At 40.0% G+C, this 16,044-nt stretch overlaps 1 protein-coding gene across 1 annotated transcript in view; it reads right to left on the bottom strand.

Moving 5' to 3' along the window:
- Positions 1 to 294: 294 nt before the first annotated feature.
- The window catches only part of vsig10 (V-set and immunoglobulin domain containing 10), a 40,665-nt gene continuing 24,915 nt past the window's right edge, over positions 295 to 16,044 (bottom strand). Inside the window, exons 7-9 of the mRNA XM_043715864.1 lie at positions 14,232 to 14,368; positions 7,778 to 7,853; positions 295 to 968 (exon numbers count right to left, since the gene is read on the bottom strand). Coding sequence (XP_043571799.1) covers positions 7,780 to 7,853; positions 14,232 to 14,368 — 211 coding nt within the window. The 3' untranslated portion in view covers positions 295 to 968; positions 7,778 to 7,779. The remainder of the gene's footprint in view (positions 969 to 7,777; positions 7,854 to 14,231; positions 14,369 to 16,044) is intronic.

The following is a 16,044-nucleotide window of genomic DNA, read 5'->3' as shown; positions in this document are numbered from 1 at the left end:
CCAGACTAATTTTTCCTTAATCTGGTCTGATTGCTTTCCACTCACTTTATCCCACTATTAGCAGCTACGTCCTCAGGTCCTGTACTCTGGATCTTCTTTCCTTAATCTCAATCTTACCACTTCTCTCATTACTTTAAGGCTTGCATTAAAATGTCCTCTTTGCCCAAAGTCATGTGACCCCCTCCACATATTGACTGTTTGGTTTAATATCAAATTTTGTTCTGATTATTGGCTAAATTTGTCATTTAAATGTAAATTGTTGATGTTTTCCATGGAGTGCTGTTAAAATCTAAATTGTTGTAGAAACAAATCTTTATTTTGCAAGAATCTAAAACACTAAATACAAATTGTTTAATTAAAGAGAGACATACTGACTATACTATACAAGTAGCAAATAAAAACTAAATACATTATTTATTAGTTGATACAATTGGATTGCTATTTGCATAAACAAGCTAATCTCTGAACAAAACTAAAATGCACAGTATCAATTTAACAAGTATTCACTTCCCAAAAAAATGAGTTGCTTTTACAAAAAAATGTTTAAAATTATGTTTGCAATGTTTGTGAATAACAATTTTCAGTGTGAATGTAAAACATTTACTAGAGAACAAAGTATTAAGATACAGAGCACATTCACATAAACTCAAACTAAATTGGGTACACACCAACAAGTTAGATACAAAAACAAACAGCTAATACTTGAAACGGACCTTTCATAGCTACATCCTGAGTACAAAGTATAGTACATTTTCAGCCTATGTACTGGGTTTTAAAAGCAATACAGAATGCTGATTTGTCATTTGTTCCCATATGCCAGAACAGGCTAAACTTTACAGTAACACGAGTATAAAATATGTCAAAATTAGTACATTAGTTCAACCAGAGCTCGTTTGAAAGCACTTTCACAGAAGACTTCTCATTAAGGTTCAAAATATTGCACAGAAGCAATCACATTTCTTCTGTTCCTAAAAGAATAAATCAATGATAACGTGTTAAGAACTGACATCATTTGACATTGCTTCAAAAGCTATGTCTGTTACCAGACTGCTTTGGTAAGATGAACACATAAATTGCAAGCATGATATAGTAAATACTGACTGTAAATGTTCATAAGCTCCATTAGGTTTTGAACAGTATTATCTCCTTTTAAGATCTTTCTCATAAGCATCATCCTCCCAACTTTGCCAAAGCCACTTTAATTTGCTGCAAAAATGGTGAAAATGATTCAAGTTAACATTTTCTCTTCCTTCACTCACATGTGACAAGTACATGGATCATTGTTCACTTATGCATGGGCATTTAAATTGACACTGGCAGACTTGCATCTAATTTAACTTATTAGAAATTGATCAGCCAATCTTTAGCAATATAATGCAATGGGACAATCAACAAATTTAACCTATTTTTTCCTAATCAATCAATCTGTTCAGAGATGTTATTACACACCTCTGGTGTGGTGGGACTTGAACCTGGGCTTCTTGATTCAGGGGTAGGGACACTGCTGCCACAAGAGGGTTCCCATAGTATTGAGAGTAAAACCTGCCAAAGTCATAGAGTCATGGAGATGTACAGTATGGAAACAGACCCTTCAGTCCAACCCGTCCATGCCGACCAGACATCCCAACCCAATATAGTCCCACCTGCCAGCACCCAGCCCATATCCCTCCAAACCCTTCCTATTCATATACCCATCCAGATGCCTCTTAAACGTTGCAACTGTACCAGCCTACACCACTTCCTCTGGCAGCTCATTCCATACACATACCGCCCTCTGCGTGAAAAAGTTGCCCCTTAGGTCTCTTTTATAACTTTCCCCTCTTATCCTAAACCTATGCCCTCTAGTTCTGGACTCCCCCACCCCAAGGAAAAGACTTTGCCTATTTACTCTATCCATGCCCCTCATAATTTTGTAAACCTCTATAAGGTCACCCCTCAGCCTCCGACACTCCAAGGAAAACAGCCCCAGACTGTTACGCCTCTCCCTATAGCTCAAATCCTCCAACCCTGGCAACATCCTTGTAAATCTTTTCTGAACCCTTTCAAGTTTCACAACATCTTTCCAATAGGAAGGAGACCAGAATTGCATGCAATATTCCAACAGTGGCCTAACCAATGTCCTGTACAGCTGCAACATGACCTCCCAACTCCTGTACTCAACACTCTGACCAATAAAAGAAAGCATACCAAATGCCTTCTTCACTATCCTATCTACCTTCAATTCCACTTTCAAGGAGCTATGAACATGCACTCCAAGGTCTCTTTGTTCAGCAACACTCCCAAGGACCTTACCATTAAGTGTGTAAGTCCTGCTAAGATTTGCTTTCCCAAATGCAGCACCTTGCATTTATCAGAATTAAACTCAATCTGCCACTTCTCAACCTATTGGCCCATCTGGTCAAGATCCTGTTGTAATCTGAAGTAACCCTCTGCACTGTCCACTACACCTCCAATTTTGGTGTCATCTGCAAACTTATTAATTGTACCTCTTATGCTCACAACCAAATCATTTATGGAAATGACAAAAAGTAGAGGGCCCAGCACTGATCCTTGTGGCACTCCACTGGTCACAGGTCTCCACAACCCTCCACCACCATCCTGTCTTCTACTTTGAGCCAGTTCTGTATCAAAATGGCTAGTTTTTCCTGTATTCTGTGAGATATAACCTTGCTTATCAGTCTCCCATGGGGAACCTTGTCGAACACCTTACTGAAGTCCACATAGATCACATCCACCGCTTTGCCCTCATCAATCCTCTTTGTTACTTCTTCAAAAAACTCAGTCAAGTTTGTGAGACATGATTTCCCATGCACAAAGCCATGTTGACTATCCCTAATCAGTCCTTGCCTTTCCAAATACATGTACATCCTGTCCCTCAGGATTCCCTCCATCAACTTGCCCACCACTGACATCAGGCTCACTGGTCCTTACCATCCTTCTTAAACAGTGGCACGTTAGCCAATCTCCAGTCTCCCGACGCCTCACCTGTGACTATTGATGATACAAATATCTCAGCAAGAAGCCCAGAAATTACTTCTCTAGCTTCCCAGAGTTCTAGGGTATACCTGATCAGGTCCTGGGGATTTATCCACCTTTATGAGTTTCAAGACATCCAGCACTTCCTCCCCTGTAATCTGGACATCTGGCAAGTGTCACCATCTATTTCCCTACATTCTAAACCTTCCATATCCTTTTCCACAGTAAATACTGATGCAAAATACTCGTTTACTATCTACCCCATTTTCTGCGGCTCCACACAAAGGCCGCCTTGCTGGTCTTTGAGGGCCCCTATTCTCTCCCTAGTTACCCATTTGTCCTTAACATATTTGTACAAAACCTTTAGATTCTCCTTAATTCTATTTGCCAAAGCTATCTCATGTCCCCTTTTTGCCCTCCTAATTTCCCTCTAAAGTGTACTCCTACTGCCTTTATACTCTAAGGATTCACTTGATCTATCCTGTCTATACCTTACATATACTTCCTTCTTTTTCTTAACCAAACCCTCAATTTCTTTAGTCATCCAACATTCCCTTTCGAAAGTCAATGCATTGGGAAGAGTGCAGAGGACTTTACAAGAATGGTTCCAGGGATGAAGATAGATTGAAGGGGTTGGAACTGGTTTCTTTGGAGAGAAGGTGGCTGAGGGGAGTTGTGATACAAGTTTTCAAAGTCACAAGGAGTCTGAACAGAGTAGGTAGGGGGAAAGAAAACGGCTCCTGTTTAGACAAAGATCAGACCAAAGGGCATAATTTTGAAGTGTTCCGTAAAAGAGGAAAAAGAAAACCTTCTCGCAGCTTGTTCGGAAGGCGCTGCTGGAAAAGTAGTAAATGCAGTTTCAACTGAGCCATTCAAGAGACCATTGGATGATTATTTATAACATGCAGGGATTGTGGAGGAAATAGAAGATTGACATGAAGTCAAAATACTCAGAACCAGTGCACACAGGATGGACTGACAGGTTTCCTCCTGCATGCTAACAATTCACAGAACTATAGAAACCCTACAGTGTGGAAGCAGGCCATTCAGTTTTTCAAGTCCACACCAACCCTCTAAATAGCATCTCACTCAGACCCACCCCATTACCCTATCCCTGTAACCGTGAAATTCCCATGGCCAGTCCACCTAGCTTACACATTCCTGGACACTATGGGCAATTTTGCATGGTCAGTTCCCCTAACCTGCATATTGGACTGTGCAAGGAAACTGGTGATCTATTGGAAACCCAAAGACAGTCACCAGAGGGTCGAATTGAACCCAGGTCCCTGACGCTTTGAGGCAACAGTGCTAACCACTGAGCCACCATGTTGGTCTGTGATTCTATCAGCTAATGGAATGAGTTGAATTTTAAAATGTTATCTATCAGGCACAACTTTGTCAAAGCCATTGAGGTGTTTTTGCTTTTCATACTTCAATTGATAAGCCTGTGGTTTATATGCAGATGAGGATATTAACCATTTGAAACAAAAAAGCATTTTGCATAAATGTCAGAAATCCTTTTTGATCTTCGAGATAAAGAAACTTAATTCTTAGCAAGAACTTTAGCTTTTAAGTGAGTTGCTGTTCACAGTATTCAATGTAGTAAAACGGATCCACATCATAGCAATTTAGCAGACAATGAAAGGGGACAAACTGCTTTTATTCATTCACTCTTAAGAGGTAGAGAAATCTACCGTCATATTTTAACTATGGAGTTGAGAAATTTTGGCTTTTGATGGTGACTTTTCTCAGGACCGTTTTGTAATGTCCATGAAGAGGGCGTTTATTCTCTGCTTTAGTCTCTCGTTCAATGACTTTGTAAACTTCAATCAATATTACAGCTTGGGAATGATTTTTGATAAACTGCTGTCACTACAACTAATTAAATTAAATCATGTGGATTCTCAAACATTCAGAGCAAAAGGAGGCTGTAGAATGTGCAACATTAGAATAGGTTTTTCAGAACTCTATGGTGACTCCCATTGAGATGGAATCCTGTGACATAGTGAAATCATTTTCTTTTAATGCAAGTGTCACACATTTGTGGTATTTGTAGTCAGTGTTGTTACTGATAATAGTTATTGATTTTCTTTCTCCTAGGAAAGCCAATAAAATGGCTTTGAATCTTATCTTGTGGAATACCTTACAATCTTATTACAAACATCCATTCCCCAGCAGGATGGACAATGTATGAATGCAAAGCCACATACATAAATTAATGTTTGAATTGCATTTTCAAATTACTGAGACAGGAACAAGTGATCGATCTCACTCGCCTTTTTTGACCATAGTACAACATTTTAGAGAAAAAAACTGGTGTGCATTTGATTTTAAATGGTTCTGCTTTATTAGCTCCCTAAAATGATGGGCAATCCAGATTTACAAATATTTGTACCAAACATCTGATGTTTCGATCAGTACCACTGCTTTTCTCACTATATTTGATTAATTGCAATGACATCAGTTTGAGAAAAATTAAAACCCCCACTCTCACCTCAGCATAAATGTTCGTCAAGTCATTCAACTGGGTATGGTTGCAGGGAACAAAAACCCTCACCAGACACACCCCCTTCACAGTAATCATTGCTTTGGAAAATTAAAGATGATATTTCTACTTGCACAATGCCTGTTTTCCACAAACACCTACTCTGAATCCAGTCAAGGAGTCTTTATACTTGAATATCAACAACACGAGAGACAACAAAGCCATATTCATATTGGTGAAAGAAGTTGTGTTGCAACAGTAACTTTGATCTACTTATTATAATGGATTGTGTGCACATGTACATTAACACTTAACTGAGCATTGCTGTGGAGTCAAAGGTAGTAGTTTAAGATTTAAAATACTCGACACTTGAATGCTCCTTTGGTGCCTCAATGGAATAGCACTCATTCGTGGTACACTTTGACACAGAAAAAGAAAGATCCTAAACCATATGGAATAAATAATTAATGCTGCACAGGAGACAGTAAAACATCACAATCTCCACCTATTTCCACCCATCCAAAAATCAACTTGCGCTGAACCTTCAGGAGGAACAGTAGGGGCAAAACTTTCCATTTAAATGTAAATTTTATATCAAAATGAAACTCTAGTCAGCTTTGGTGGCTTGCATATTCTCACCTCACTTCAATGGATAAGAGTTTAGTAATGAGACCAATAATTCACACAACTTAATGTGATATGATGTCAAATTTGACTTTGTAGTTTTGATCACAAATATTATTTGAAGTCACTGTTCAGGGATAGGGGAATGGTGGTGGTGGTAGAGGGAATCATATTGCACTAAATTTATTTATCCTGCAAGAACCTGATTTTCTTCTCCATAAATGTGAAAATTGTTTTATATCAAACCTCCTGCATTTGGATCTGTCATAGCATAATTTGTATCTCACGTAGTGGTGTTAAACCTAGAGTGGAACTTCTCCTCCTTGGAAGTGGCAGAAGAGTTGACCAGAAGGGGAAACTAGCTTTATGACTTTGAGATGGACACAGGGCAAGTTCATCCAAAACACAATGTAGTAGAAGTGATTCAACAGTGTTATCACAAAGTGTATTTCACTGGATTATCAGATTGTGAAAATACTCTACCCACAGAGGAACATCTCATGCCTGTTTGTTAGGAGCTGATTGTCACTTAGGAGAAAGTGAGGACTGCAGATGCTGGAGATCAGAGCTGAAAAATGTGTTGCTGCGCTGATTGTCACTTGTTGAGGACAGTTTCTGTGCCATTGGTTTTTGGGGCCGGATATCCTCCTGTGCACTGCAACTACACTTCCGGTTCCCATCCCCCTGCTGAGCTAGTTTAAACCCACCCGAATAGCACCAGCAAATTTCCCATCCAGGATATTAGAACCCCCTCCGGTTCAAGTGAAGGCCGTCCTGTTTGTACAAGTCCCACCTTCCCCAGAATGAACCCCAATTATCCAACAAACTGAAGCCCTCCCTCCTGCACCATCCTTGCAGCCATGTGTTCAGCTGACATCTCTCCCTATTCCTTGCCTCACTATCACATGGCACAGGCAACAAACCAGAGATAACAACTCTGTTTGTTGCAGCTCTCAGCTCTCAACTTCCACAGGGCTTGGTGGGCAATCGTTAATGGGTGTTTCAGGGGATATATGTAACAGGGTGAGGTTTGTGCATAATCCTTCCATGCTCTCATTCCTGGCAGCTGTTGCTATACTGGTGCAAAACATGCCTCAATCACACCAGCAGAAAAGAATGCAGGCTTTGATTTTGAAGCTTTTCTTCTCCTAGAGAAGCTGCTGAATAGCTAGGGAGTCTCCACCACCATTTTTTACATCATCATTCAGGTTGGTGGCATTATTGGCCACCAAAGATTATACAATTTGGATGACAGTTGCGTATTTTTAAAATCAAATTTTAATTTCCAACGTAATCTCCAAACCAAGGTTTACAAGGCCATCAAACATGGATGAAAGGGTAAAGAACCAAGATGAAGTACAGAGATGCTCTCCATCCACAGAGTCCTATATGATCAGTGTCTCAAATGGCCTCTGTTAATCATAATTCTGCTGTCCAGTTTACTACGTAAATCAGTCTTTAAAATAGTGGGCGGACACAAGGAAGGCAAATTTCTGGTGCATTAAAATCAGACAATACTGGATATGGGGGCTCATCATCCTTAATCTAAGTATCACCAAAATAATTCCAAATCTATGGCACAGTAAGACTTTTGCTGAGGTCCTGCCCATGGACTGTGGATCAACACCCATTAATAGAAACAAAAATTACTCCATATTAATTAATACTCTCAAACAGAAAATAACTACATACCTTTAGATATCTGATACATTTCTTTCCTTATTTGGGAGCTGATCTTTAGTAGGTGTTTGTGGATCATCAGAAGCAACTGCAAGAGGAAATCAGACAGTGTACAAACTGAACTTTTTGCTTTATTGAACGTAACACGCACTGCACTCTTTCAATTAACAATTATACAGTAAAGATACAGTGACGAAAAATTCCCAATTTGCCCACATGCCTATCTGCAGCACAAGTTTAGTGGTAATAGTTTTGTTGCTCCTCTGGCTGATGTAGTGGAACTCCAGGTCTTCTTCCAAGAAGATACTGGCCTATTCCCCTGGATCCTGTCTCACTTTTTTCTCGACCCACCCATGTTAATATTCCTTATTTTGGAGGCCAGAAATCTATGCTGTGTCAATCATTGGTCTGAACCCATGGGCGACTACTCATGATGCCAAGATGACTGTTATTACCTTGCCTGCCTTCACCTTAGGTTACCATTCATTCTAAAAATAAAAATGCATTGGCCTCTCAAATAATATGTAGATAATACTATACATATGACACCAAATAAATCATCGATGATTGTTCAATGGGGCATCATGAGTTCAGTCATTCTTGTGATCTTTCTTTTTGTTTTCCAAATTTCTAGCATAGAAAACCTACTGCTGTAATAGCAGCTAAATGAAACACAGTAAATATTTAGAAACTTGACCTTTAAAGAGACCTCAATTTCCACAGTGACAATGACCATTGGCAAGAGTTGAACATAGATCATTCAGAAGTTGGAAGTAATATTTGCTGCAAATGTATAAACTATATCAGATCACCATTGCACAAGTTCACAACTTATTCCAAATAGGTAACAGGAAACATGATGTTGAATCTCTAAGGGTCTTCCAGATATCAGATTGGTTTTGGTTTAAAGATCAGAATCATTTGAATAATTTACAAATTTTTGAAATCATCCCCTACCACAGATTTTGGAACTTTCTTAAAATTTAACTGGCATTGGTGGTGGGCAAGTTTGGGAGGGAATCATGAGGTATAGGTTGTACATGTATTTGGAAAGGACTGATTAGGGATAATTGATGGCTTTGTGCGGGGGAAGTCATGTCTCACTAACTTGATTGAGTTTTTTGAAGAAGTAACAAAGAGGATTGATTAGGGCAGAGAGGTGGATGGGATCTATATGGACTTCAGTAAGGCATTTGACAAGTTTCCTCATGGTAGACTGGCTAGCCAGGTTAGATCACATGGAATACAGGGACAACTAGTCATTTTGGATACAGAACTGACTGGAAGGAAAAAGACAGGTGTTGGTGGCGGAGAGTTGCTTAACAGACTGGACGCCTGGGACCAGTGGTGTGCCACAAGGATCAGTGCTGGGTCCACAGCTTTTCATCATTTATATAAATGATTTGGATATTAACAGAGGAGGTATAGTTGGTAAGTTTGCAGATGAGACCAAAGTTGGCTTAGTGAACAGCGAAGAAGGTGGGATCTTCATTAGATGGGGCAATGGGCTAAGAAGTGGCAGATGGAGTTTAATTTTGATAAATGTGAGCTACTGTGTTTTGGAAAGACAAATCAGGACAGGACTTATACATTTAATGGTAAGATCCTGGGGAGTGTTGCTGAACAAAAAGACCTTGGAGTGCAGATTCATAGCTTCTTGAAAGTGGAGTCGCAGGTAGACAGGATAGTGAAGAAGCCATTTGGTATGTTTTCCGTTATTGGTCAGAACATTGAGTATAGGAGAGTTGGGAGGTCATGTTGCAGCTGTACAGGAGGTTGGTGAGACCACTTCTGGAATATTGTGCGCAATTCTAGTCTCCCTGCTATACAAAGGATGTTGTGAAACTTGAAAGGGTTCAGAAAAGATTTACAAGGATGTTGTGAGGGTTTAAGGATTTAAGCTACAGGTAGAGGCTGAATAGGATGGGGCTCTTTTCCCTGGGGCATCAGACACTGAGGAGTGAACTTATAGAAGTTTATAAAATCATGAGGGGCATGGATAAGGTAAATAAACAAGGTTTGGGAGTCCAGAACTAGAGGGTGGCATAGGTAGGGGGCAAGAAGGGAAAGATTTAAAGGAGACCTAAAGGGCCACTCTTTCACACTGTGAGTGTGTATAGAATGAACTGCCAGAGGAAGTGGTGGAGGCTGGTACAATTGCAGCATTTAAAAGGCATCTGAATGGATATATGAATAGGAAGGGTTTGGAGGGATATGGGCCAAATGCTGGCAAATGGCTCTAGATTAATTTAAGATATCTGGTCGGCATGAACAAGTTGGACCGATGGGTCTGATTCCACATTATGCATCTCTATGACTCTATTACTTTATGATTTTTCTGCAAATCATACAGCAGGTGCAAACAGAATTGCTGAGAAAATCACCAATTTGATGAATATTTAAGGGACAATAGCAATACATGGACAATTAAAGAAAAATTGTTCATGGGATTTGGGCATCACTGACCAGGTCAACATCTATCACCATCTCCAAATGCCCAGATAGTCAGTTGAAGGTTAACCACATGCTGCGGGTCTAGAGTCACATATAGGATCACTAAGGCATGGTCTAGGTGGCAGATTTCCTTCCTAAAGGAATGAGCGGACCAGATAGGTTTTTTTTTTAAAAAACAACATTAGATCATAGTTACGTGGTCACCATTAGACCCGCTTTGAAGTCCACATTTTTGTTGAAGTAATTGATATCTGACATGGTGAGGTTCAAACCCACATCCCCAGAACATTAGCCTAGAGTTGCGGATAACTAATCCGATTATATTACCATTATGCCACCATCTCCTCTTCATGAGATGCACAGATGTAAAGTTACTTTATTGAAAGTGTAGGATATATAAAATAAAAGTATTTAAAGTGATTGCACCAATAGCAATAATTGCACCTTTTTGCATTTAGATTAAATTAGATTCCAGACAGTGTGGAAACAGGCCCTTTGGCCCAACAGGTCCACACCGATCCTCCGAAGAGTAACCCACCCAAACCCATTTTCCCTCTGACTAATGCACTTAATTGACAATTTAGCATGGCCAATTCACCTAACCTGCACATCTTTGGACTGTGGGAGAAAACCGGAGCACCCGGAGGAATTCCATGCAGACACAGGGAGAACGTGCAAACTCCACACAGACAGTCACCCGAGCTTGGAATCGAACCCGGGACCCTGCTGCTGTGAGGCAACAGTGCTAACCACTGAGCCACCGTGCCGCCCCATAAAGCAATAATCAGTGTGGTAGTATGTACCCATATACACATAGTTTCTGCATCCAAAGATGCATGAGGCTAACAAAGCATTTACCTAATTTCTTTCTATAGCTTATTTTTCTCAGAACTGGTCACCAACCTGCAGTTATAGATAATGCTATAGATTGAAAAATATTACACTTCAGCAGGCATGGCTGACTGGGAATCTCTCACATTGTTACTATCTGCTTTAGGTATATTAGTAGAATTTGAAAGTTTATAATCAATTTGTTTTGGTCACATAGGCACATTTTTGAAGTGTGTCTTGAACCAGGAGCTTCTGGTTCAGAGGCAAGAATGCTACCCACTGCATCACACGAGCACCTATAGTATGATGCTATTTGTTACTTATCATTGAAACGGGCTGCCTTTAATGCAGTTGTGTGCATTTATTTCTGTCAGCCCTGATCGGATATTAGCCAATGCAGAAACATGAGACACTAATGATTTACGTTGCATCCCAGGGTTAGTTAGAACCAATATTTACTCCCTTACACAAACAGGAATGACGAGTCATCAGTTTTATAGCTGTTTTCCATTTATTGATCCTTAGTGGTAGTTTATGCTGATGAGTTTGATCATTTGTAATATATCACAGAGAAAAGCAGATAGCGGCACGGTGGCACAGTGGTTAGCACTGCTGCCTCACAGCGCCACAGACCCGGGTTCAATTCCGGCCTCAGGCGACTGACTGTGTGGAGTTTGCACATTCTCCCCGTGTCTGCGTGGGTTTCCTCCGGGTGCTCCGGTTTCCTCCCACAGTCCAAAGATGTGCAGGTCAGGTGAATTGGCCATGCTAAATTGTCCGTAGTGTTAGGTAAGGGGTAAATGTAGGGGTATGGGTGGTTTGCGCTTCGGCGTCGGTGTGGCTTTGTTGGGCCGAAGGGCCTGTTTCCACACTGTAAAGTAATCTAAAAAAAAAATCATAGGAGGAGAATGTTGTCTGCTGCTCACTGTACATACCTCAAACAATCCAGGGAAATATGCCAAAGCAGTTTCAAACCCAAAAAAAAGATTTATCACAAACTTGAGCCTCTGAATTATATTCAGTGACTCTGCCACATTCATGGTATGGCACAAATTTATACCACAATGCATTCTACTTCATTGGTCATGACATTGAGCACTTTTTTTATAAAAACAACGAATTAATGCCCTTTGAATGGAATTGAATTAAATTAGCTTTATTGTCACATGTAATCAAATGAGCAAAGTGAAGGGTTTACAAGTTGCCACTTGTGGCACCATCGTAGGTACAGGGTACCTAGGTACAGATTCTTTAGTAGAAGTTATTAGAAAAAAATTAGAAATATGAAGTCCAGCACTGTCCCTCAAGGGGCACGAAAGATTATCAGGAATAGATAGGAATTTACCTAAGAGCTCTTTACCTTTTATTATTAATTATCTATTAGAACAGTTCATATAAACTCACCCCAAAGTGGGCAATCCAATCGAGGTGTTTGAAATAATTCCATAGAGGCTGGTTTCCTAACAGTGAGACATCTTTTGTTTACACGTGGAATGTCCTTGACACTGATCTGGCTACCTCAGAGCCAGCTCTCAGTGAACAGAACCTCTGACACTCCTGTTTTTATCTATCAGCCAGGGTTTCCTGATTGGCCCAAATTAACAGCCCCAATCAGGGAACTCATTCTCTGAAGTCCAACTGGCTGACCTTATTACAATCACTGCAGTGCTCAAAAATGTAATGGGTGCCTTATTGGGTAAACGTGGAGCAATTATTTCATCTGGTGGGGCAACTTCCAAAAACAAGGGCACTGAACCCATGATGCCCCTCTCCCATATTAGGGGCCTTGTGGTGCAGTAGGCAATATTCCTGTCTCAGGACAGGTTGGAGTGTCAGGCTAGGGCTTGTAGGCTATGGATGGTGAGTTTGGCCAAACAGGTTCTCAGCCTGTAAATCATCCCAGCGTGCTTAACATAAGGCAACAGACTGGGATAGTCTATCAGCCCATATGGAGACAGTTACAGCAAACCATTGCAGTGTTTCACTTGTAAGACCATTAATCATAAACTTTGTAAAAGTACATCACAAAACATTTAATACTACAGAATGCACAATAAAAGTCTACTTGTCCTCAAATGGCATGTTTTGCTTTGAGATGCCTCAATATGACTTTATATCATGCACCCCAAGGGTAAATTCAAAATACGGCTGATGCTGGAACATTAGACCCTGTTAAGGGTAATGGCCTTGAGAGAGAGATTCTCCATATTGAAGCAGTTTGTTTCATAGCTTTGTTACAAGATTTCACATGGACTATTATCCAAGTACATTAAGTAATTTGGCAGAATTACAAAGGAAATCAAGTCAATTTGAGTTCACTCCCTCTACAAGGAAGGAAAGCATTACATGGTGAAATTAATATCAGCCATGTTGACCCATTCTTGTAAATTTGGCAAAAATATTACACAATCAAAAATCAATGGCATAGATTTATCCCAATTATTAGCACTATAACAACAACTTTCACTTGTACAGCACCTTCAAAGCAGAAAATCCCAAAGCTCTTTACAAATTCCAGGAAAACCAAATGCTAAGCCAAAGGTAAAATGTAATTAGCAGGGTTAGCAAAAACAGCCATTTTATTAAGTTTGAGAATGGATCTTAAAAGGAAAACTGGCGTGAAGGGTAAGTCAAGGTTCGTTCATAGTGCGAAAGAACCATCAGACTGGATTCTAAAAGCTAACTTTGTTTCTTTCTCTGCCAGATTGGCTGAGATTCTCCCACAGTGAGGTTAGTTTATAGTTAGTTTTGTATAGTGTTTGGGAAGGAAACAATAAAATAAAAAATGATAAGCATTTTTGCATATTAAAATACGGAATTACTCAAACCCAGGTCTTGTAATTGCCATGCAAGCTTCAATAATGTCAAGTATCATTGACAAGCAGGAGATCGACATTCTTCATTTGCAAATACAATCCAAACCAATCAGAGTTACTGAATTTAATCAAATCATACGTTATGCATGGAGAATATAGAAATGATATTCACTTCCTATCCCCCTCCCTAATATCCAAGGTACAGAAGTTGTATGGTACAGAAAGACAGACACAAATATTAAGAAGAAAATAATCCCAAACCAAAAATACTGTTTTAGCTTTTTTTTTAAAAAAAAAACAGCTTGTATTTTATAAATTATGTCATGAATATGTTTCCAATTCATTCCCCTCAAAAGGTTATTTACCTTCCACTGAAGCATGACCATTCATTGTCTGAGCAGTCTGATGATTAATAACAGAGGTTATTCCTGATGAGCCCTCCTCCACAAAATCATTCTCTTCCTCAGAGTCCACAAGGGTAAAAACAGTAGAACCAGTTTGCCTAAAGAAGAAACATCAAGATATGTTGTGATCAAGTACAAGTTATTGGCAAGAGAAAACTGTTCTACAGTTAAGCAAATTAGTGCAACAATCCTGTATACAACAATACTAGATGAAAATTATGATTTGCAATCCTCTAGGATTTAGTTGGGGGGGGGGCGGCGGGGGAAGAGAAGTGGGAGCAACATACCAGCTAAATATTAGCTTTGTCAGCACTATCTCTGAATCCTTGTTCAAAGGCAAACATTTACACCACACCAGAATTACAAAGTATACAGCAAAGCAAAAATGGGCTGAAATTTCCTCGTCACATGACACAGTGGGTTTGGAGACAGAGATGGCCAGAAAGAGAGCAAGAGGCTGCAAAGTGGTGACTACTCTACACATATCTACCACCAATGACCGGTTTCAGGAAAAATTGGAAGTGGGTAGACAACCAGTATGTTCAAGCCTCCAATAATGGAGTGATTTTGCAAGTTCACCATCACTTTGCAATCCCTGGTGAGCAAGGGTTTGGGAAACTATTGGAGGTGGAGGGTCCACACTTCTAAAAGCAGGCAGTGGGCAGAAATGTACCCATTGGAAGCCCAAACGATTTGTCCAGAAGTGCTTCGCAGGGCAGCTCACTGTCAAGGCAAACTTCTCTGTCCTCAGCTTGCCTTAGCAGCACCTTCTAACCCAATGTGGTTGTTGTGGGTTCTGAACTGTTGCCAACACTAAGTTCCCACATAGCTTTCTTAATAAGACTGAGACCACAGGAGTAGCCAATTTGGAGAAAACTGTACACTGGTCTCATTGCCAGAAAATTGGAGCTGGGAAACAATTGCGAAGTTCCAAAGCTTATGTTAAAATCCAGCCTGACATGTCTTTATGCATCTATTGACTTTTGACCCAGTTCCCTTTCAAAGATTATGTGGCTCTTGCGGCCAACACCAATATTCTTCAGCCCAAGACTGTAATTATTAAGATTTCAGTAATGAGAACTTGAAGTAACAGCTTCAAGCATCATCTTAGAATAAAGCAGTGAGTAGCCAATTGCTGTATTAACAGAACACAAAAGATCTATGATTAATGTCACTGGTCTTCAGGTTTCACAGGACAGGTTCCTCAAAACAATTATATGACATTTCATTATTTTTCTAACAATAGTGACTCACTCATCTATTGTAAACAAATAACTTACATGTTGGAAAAATATTGGTTTCCTCTTGTAAAAATAAATTAAGCACTAACATCGAGAACACAAGGTCCATATTCAGTCCTCCCAAGTCTCTATGGGCCCTTTGCTAGAGGAGCCGTAAACCCTACAACAAACAGCCATACCAACCATCAAACCAAAAATCTGGGTCCGCTATGTAGATGACATCTTTGTCATCACAAAACGAAACAAGATAGAAGAGACATTTAACATCATAAACAACACCCTCACAGGCATAAAGATCACCAAGGAGGAAGAAACCGACAACAAACTTGCATTCCTGGACGTCACAGTCGAAAGAAAGGAAAACGGAGAACTATAAACCTGCCTATACAGAAAACCGACAAACACTGACCAAATACTTAACTACACCAGCAACCATCCCAACACACACAAACGAAGCTGTATCAAAACACTATTCCAACGAGCCACCACACACTGCAGCACAGACGAACTTCGGAAAACAGAGGAGAACCACC

The sequence above is a fragment of the Chiloscyllium plagiosum genome, chromosome 25, assembly GCF_004010195.1.
Source record: "Chiloscyllium plagiosum isolate BGI_BamShark_2017 chromosome 25, ASM401019v2, whole genome shotgun sequence".
In the NCBI taxonomy this organism is placed as follows: Eukaryota; Metazoa; Chordata; class Chondrichthyes; order Orectolobiformes; family Hemiscylliidae; genus Chiloscyllium; species Chiloscyllium plagiosum.
Note: the sequence above shows the minus strand (reverse complement) of the source record. Positions and strands in the feature narration are given on the sequence as shown.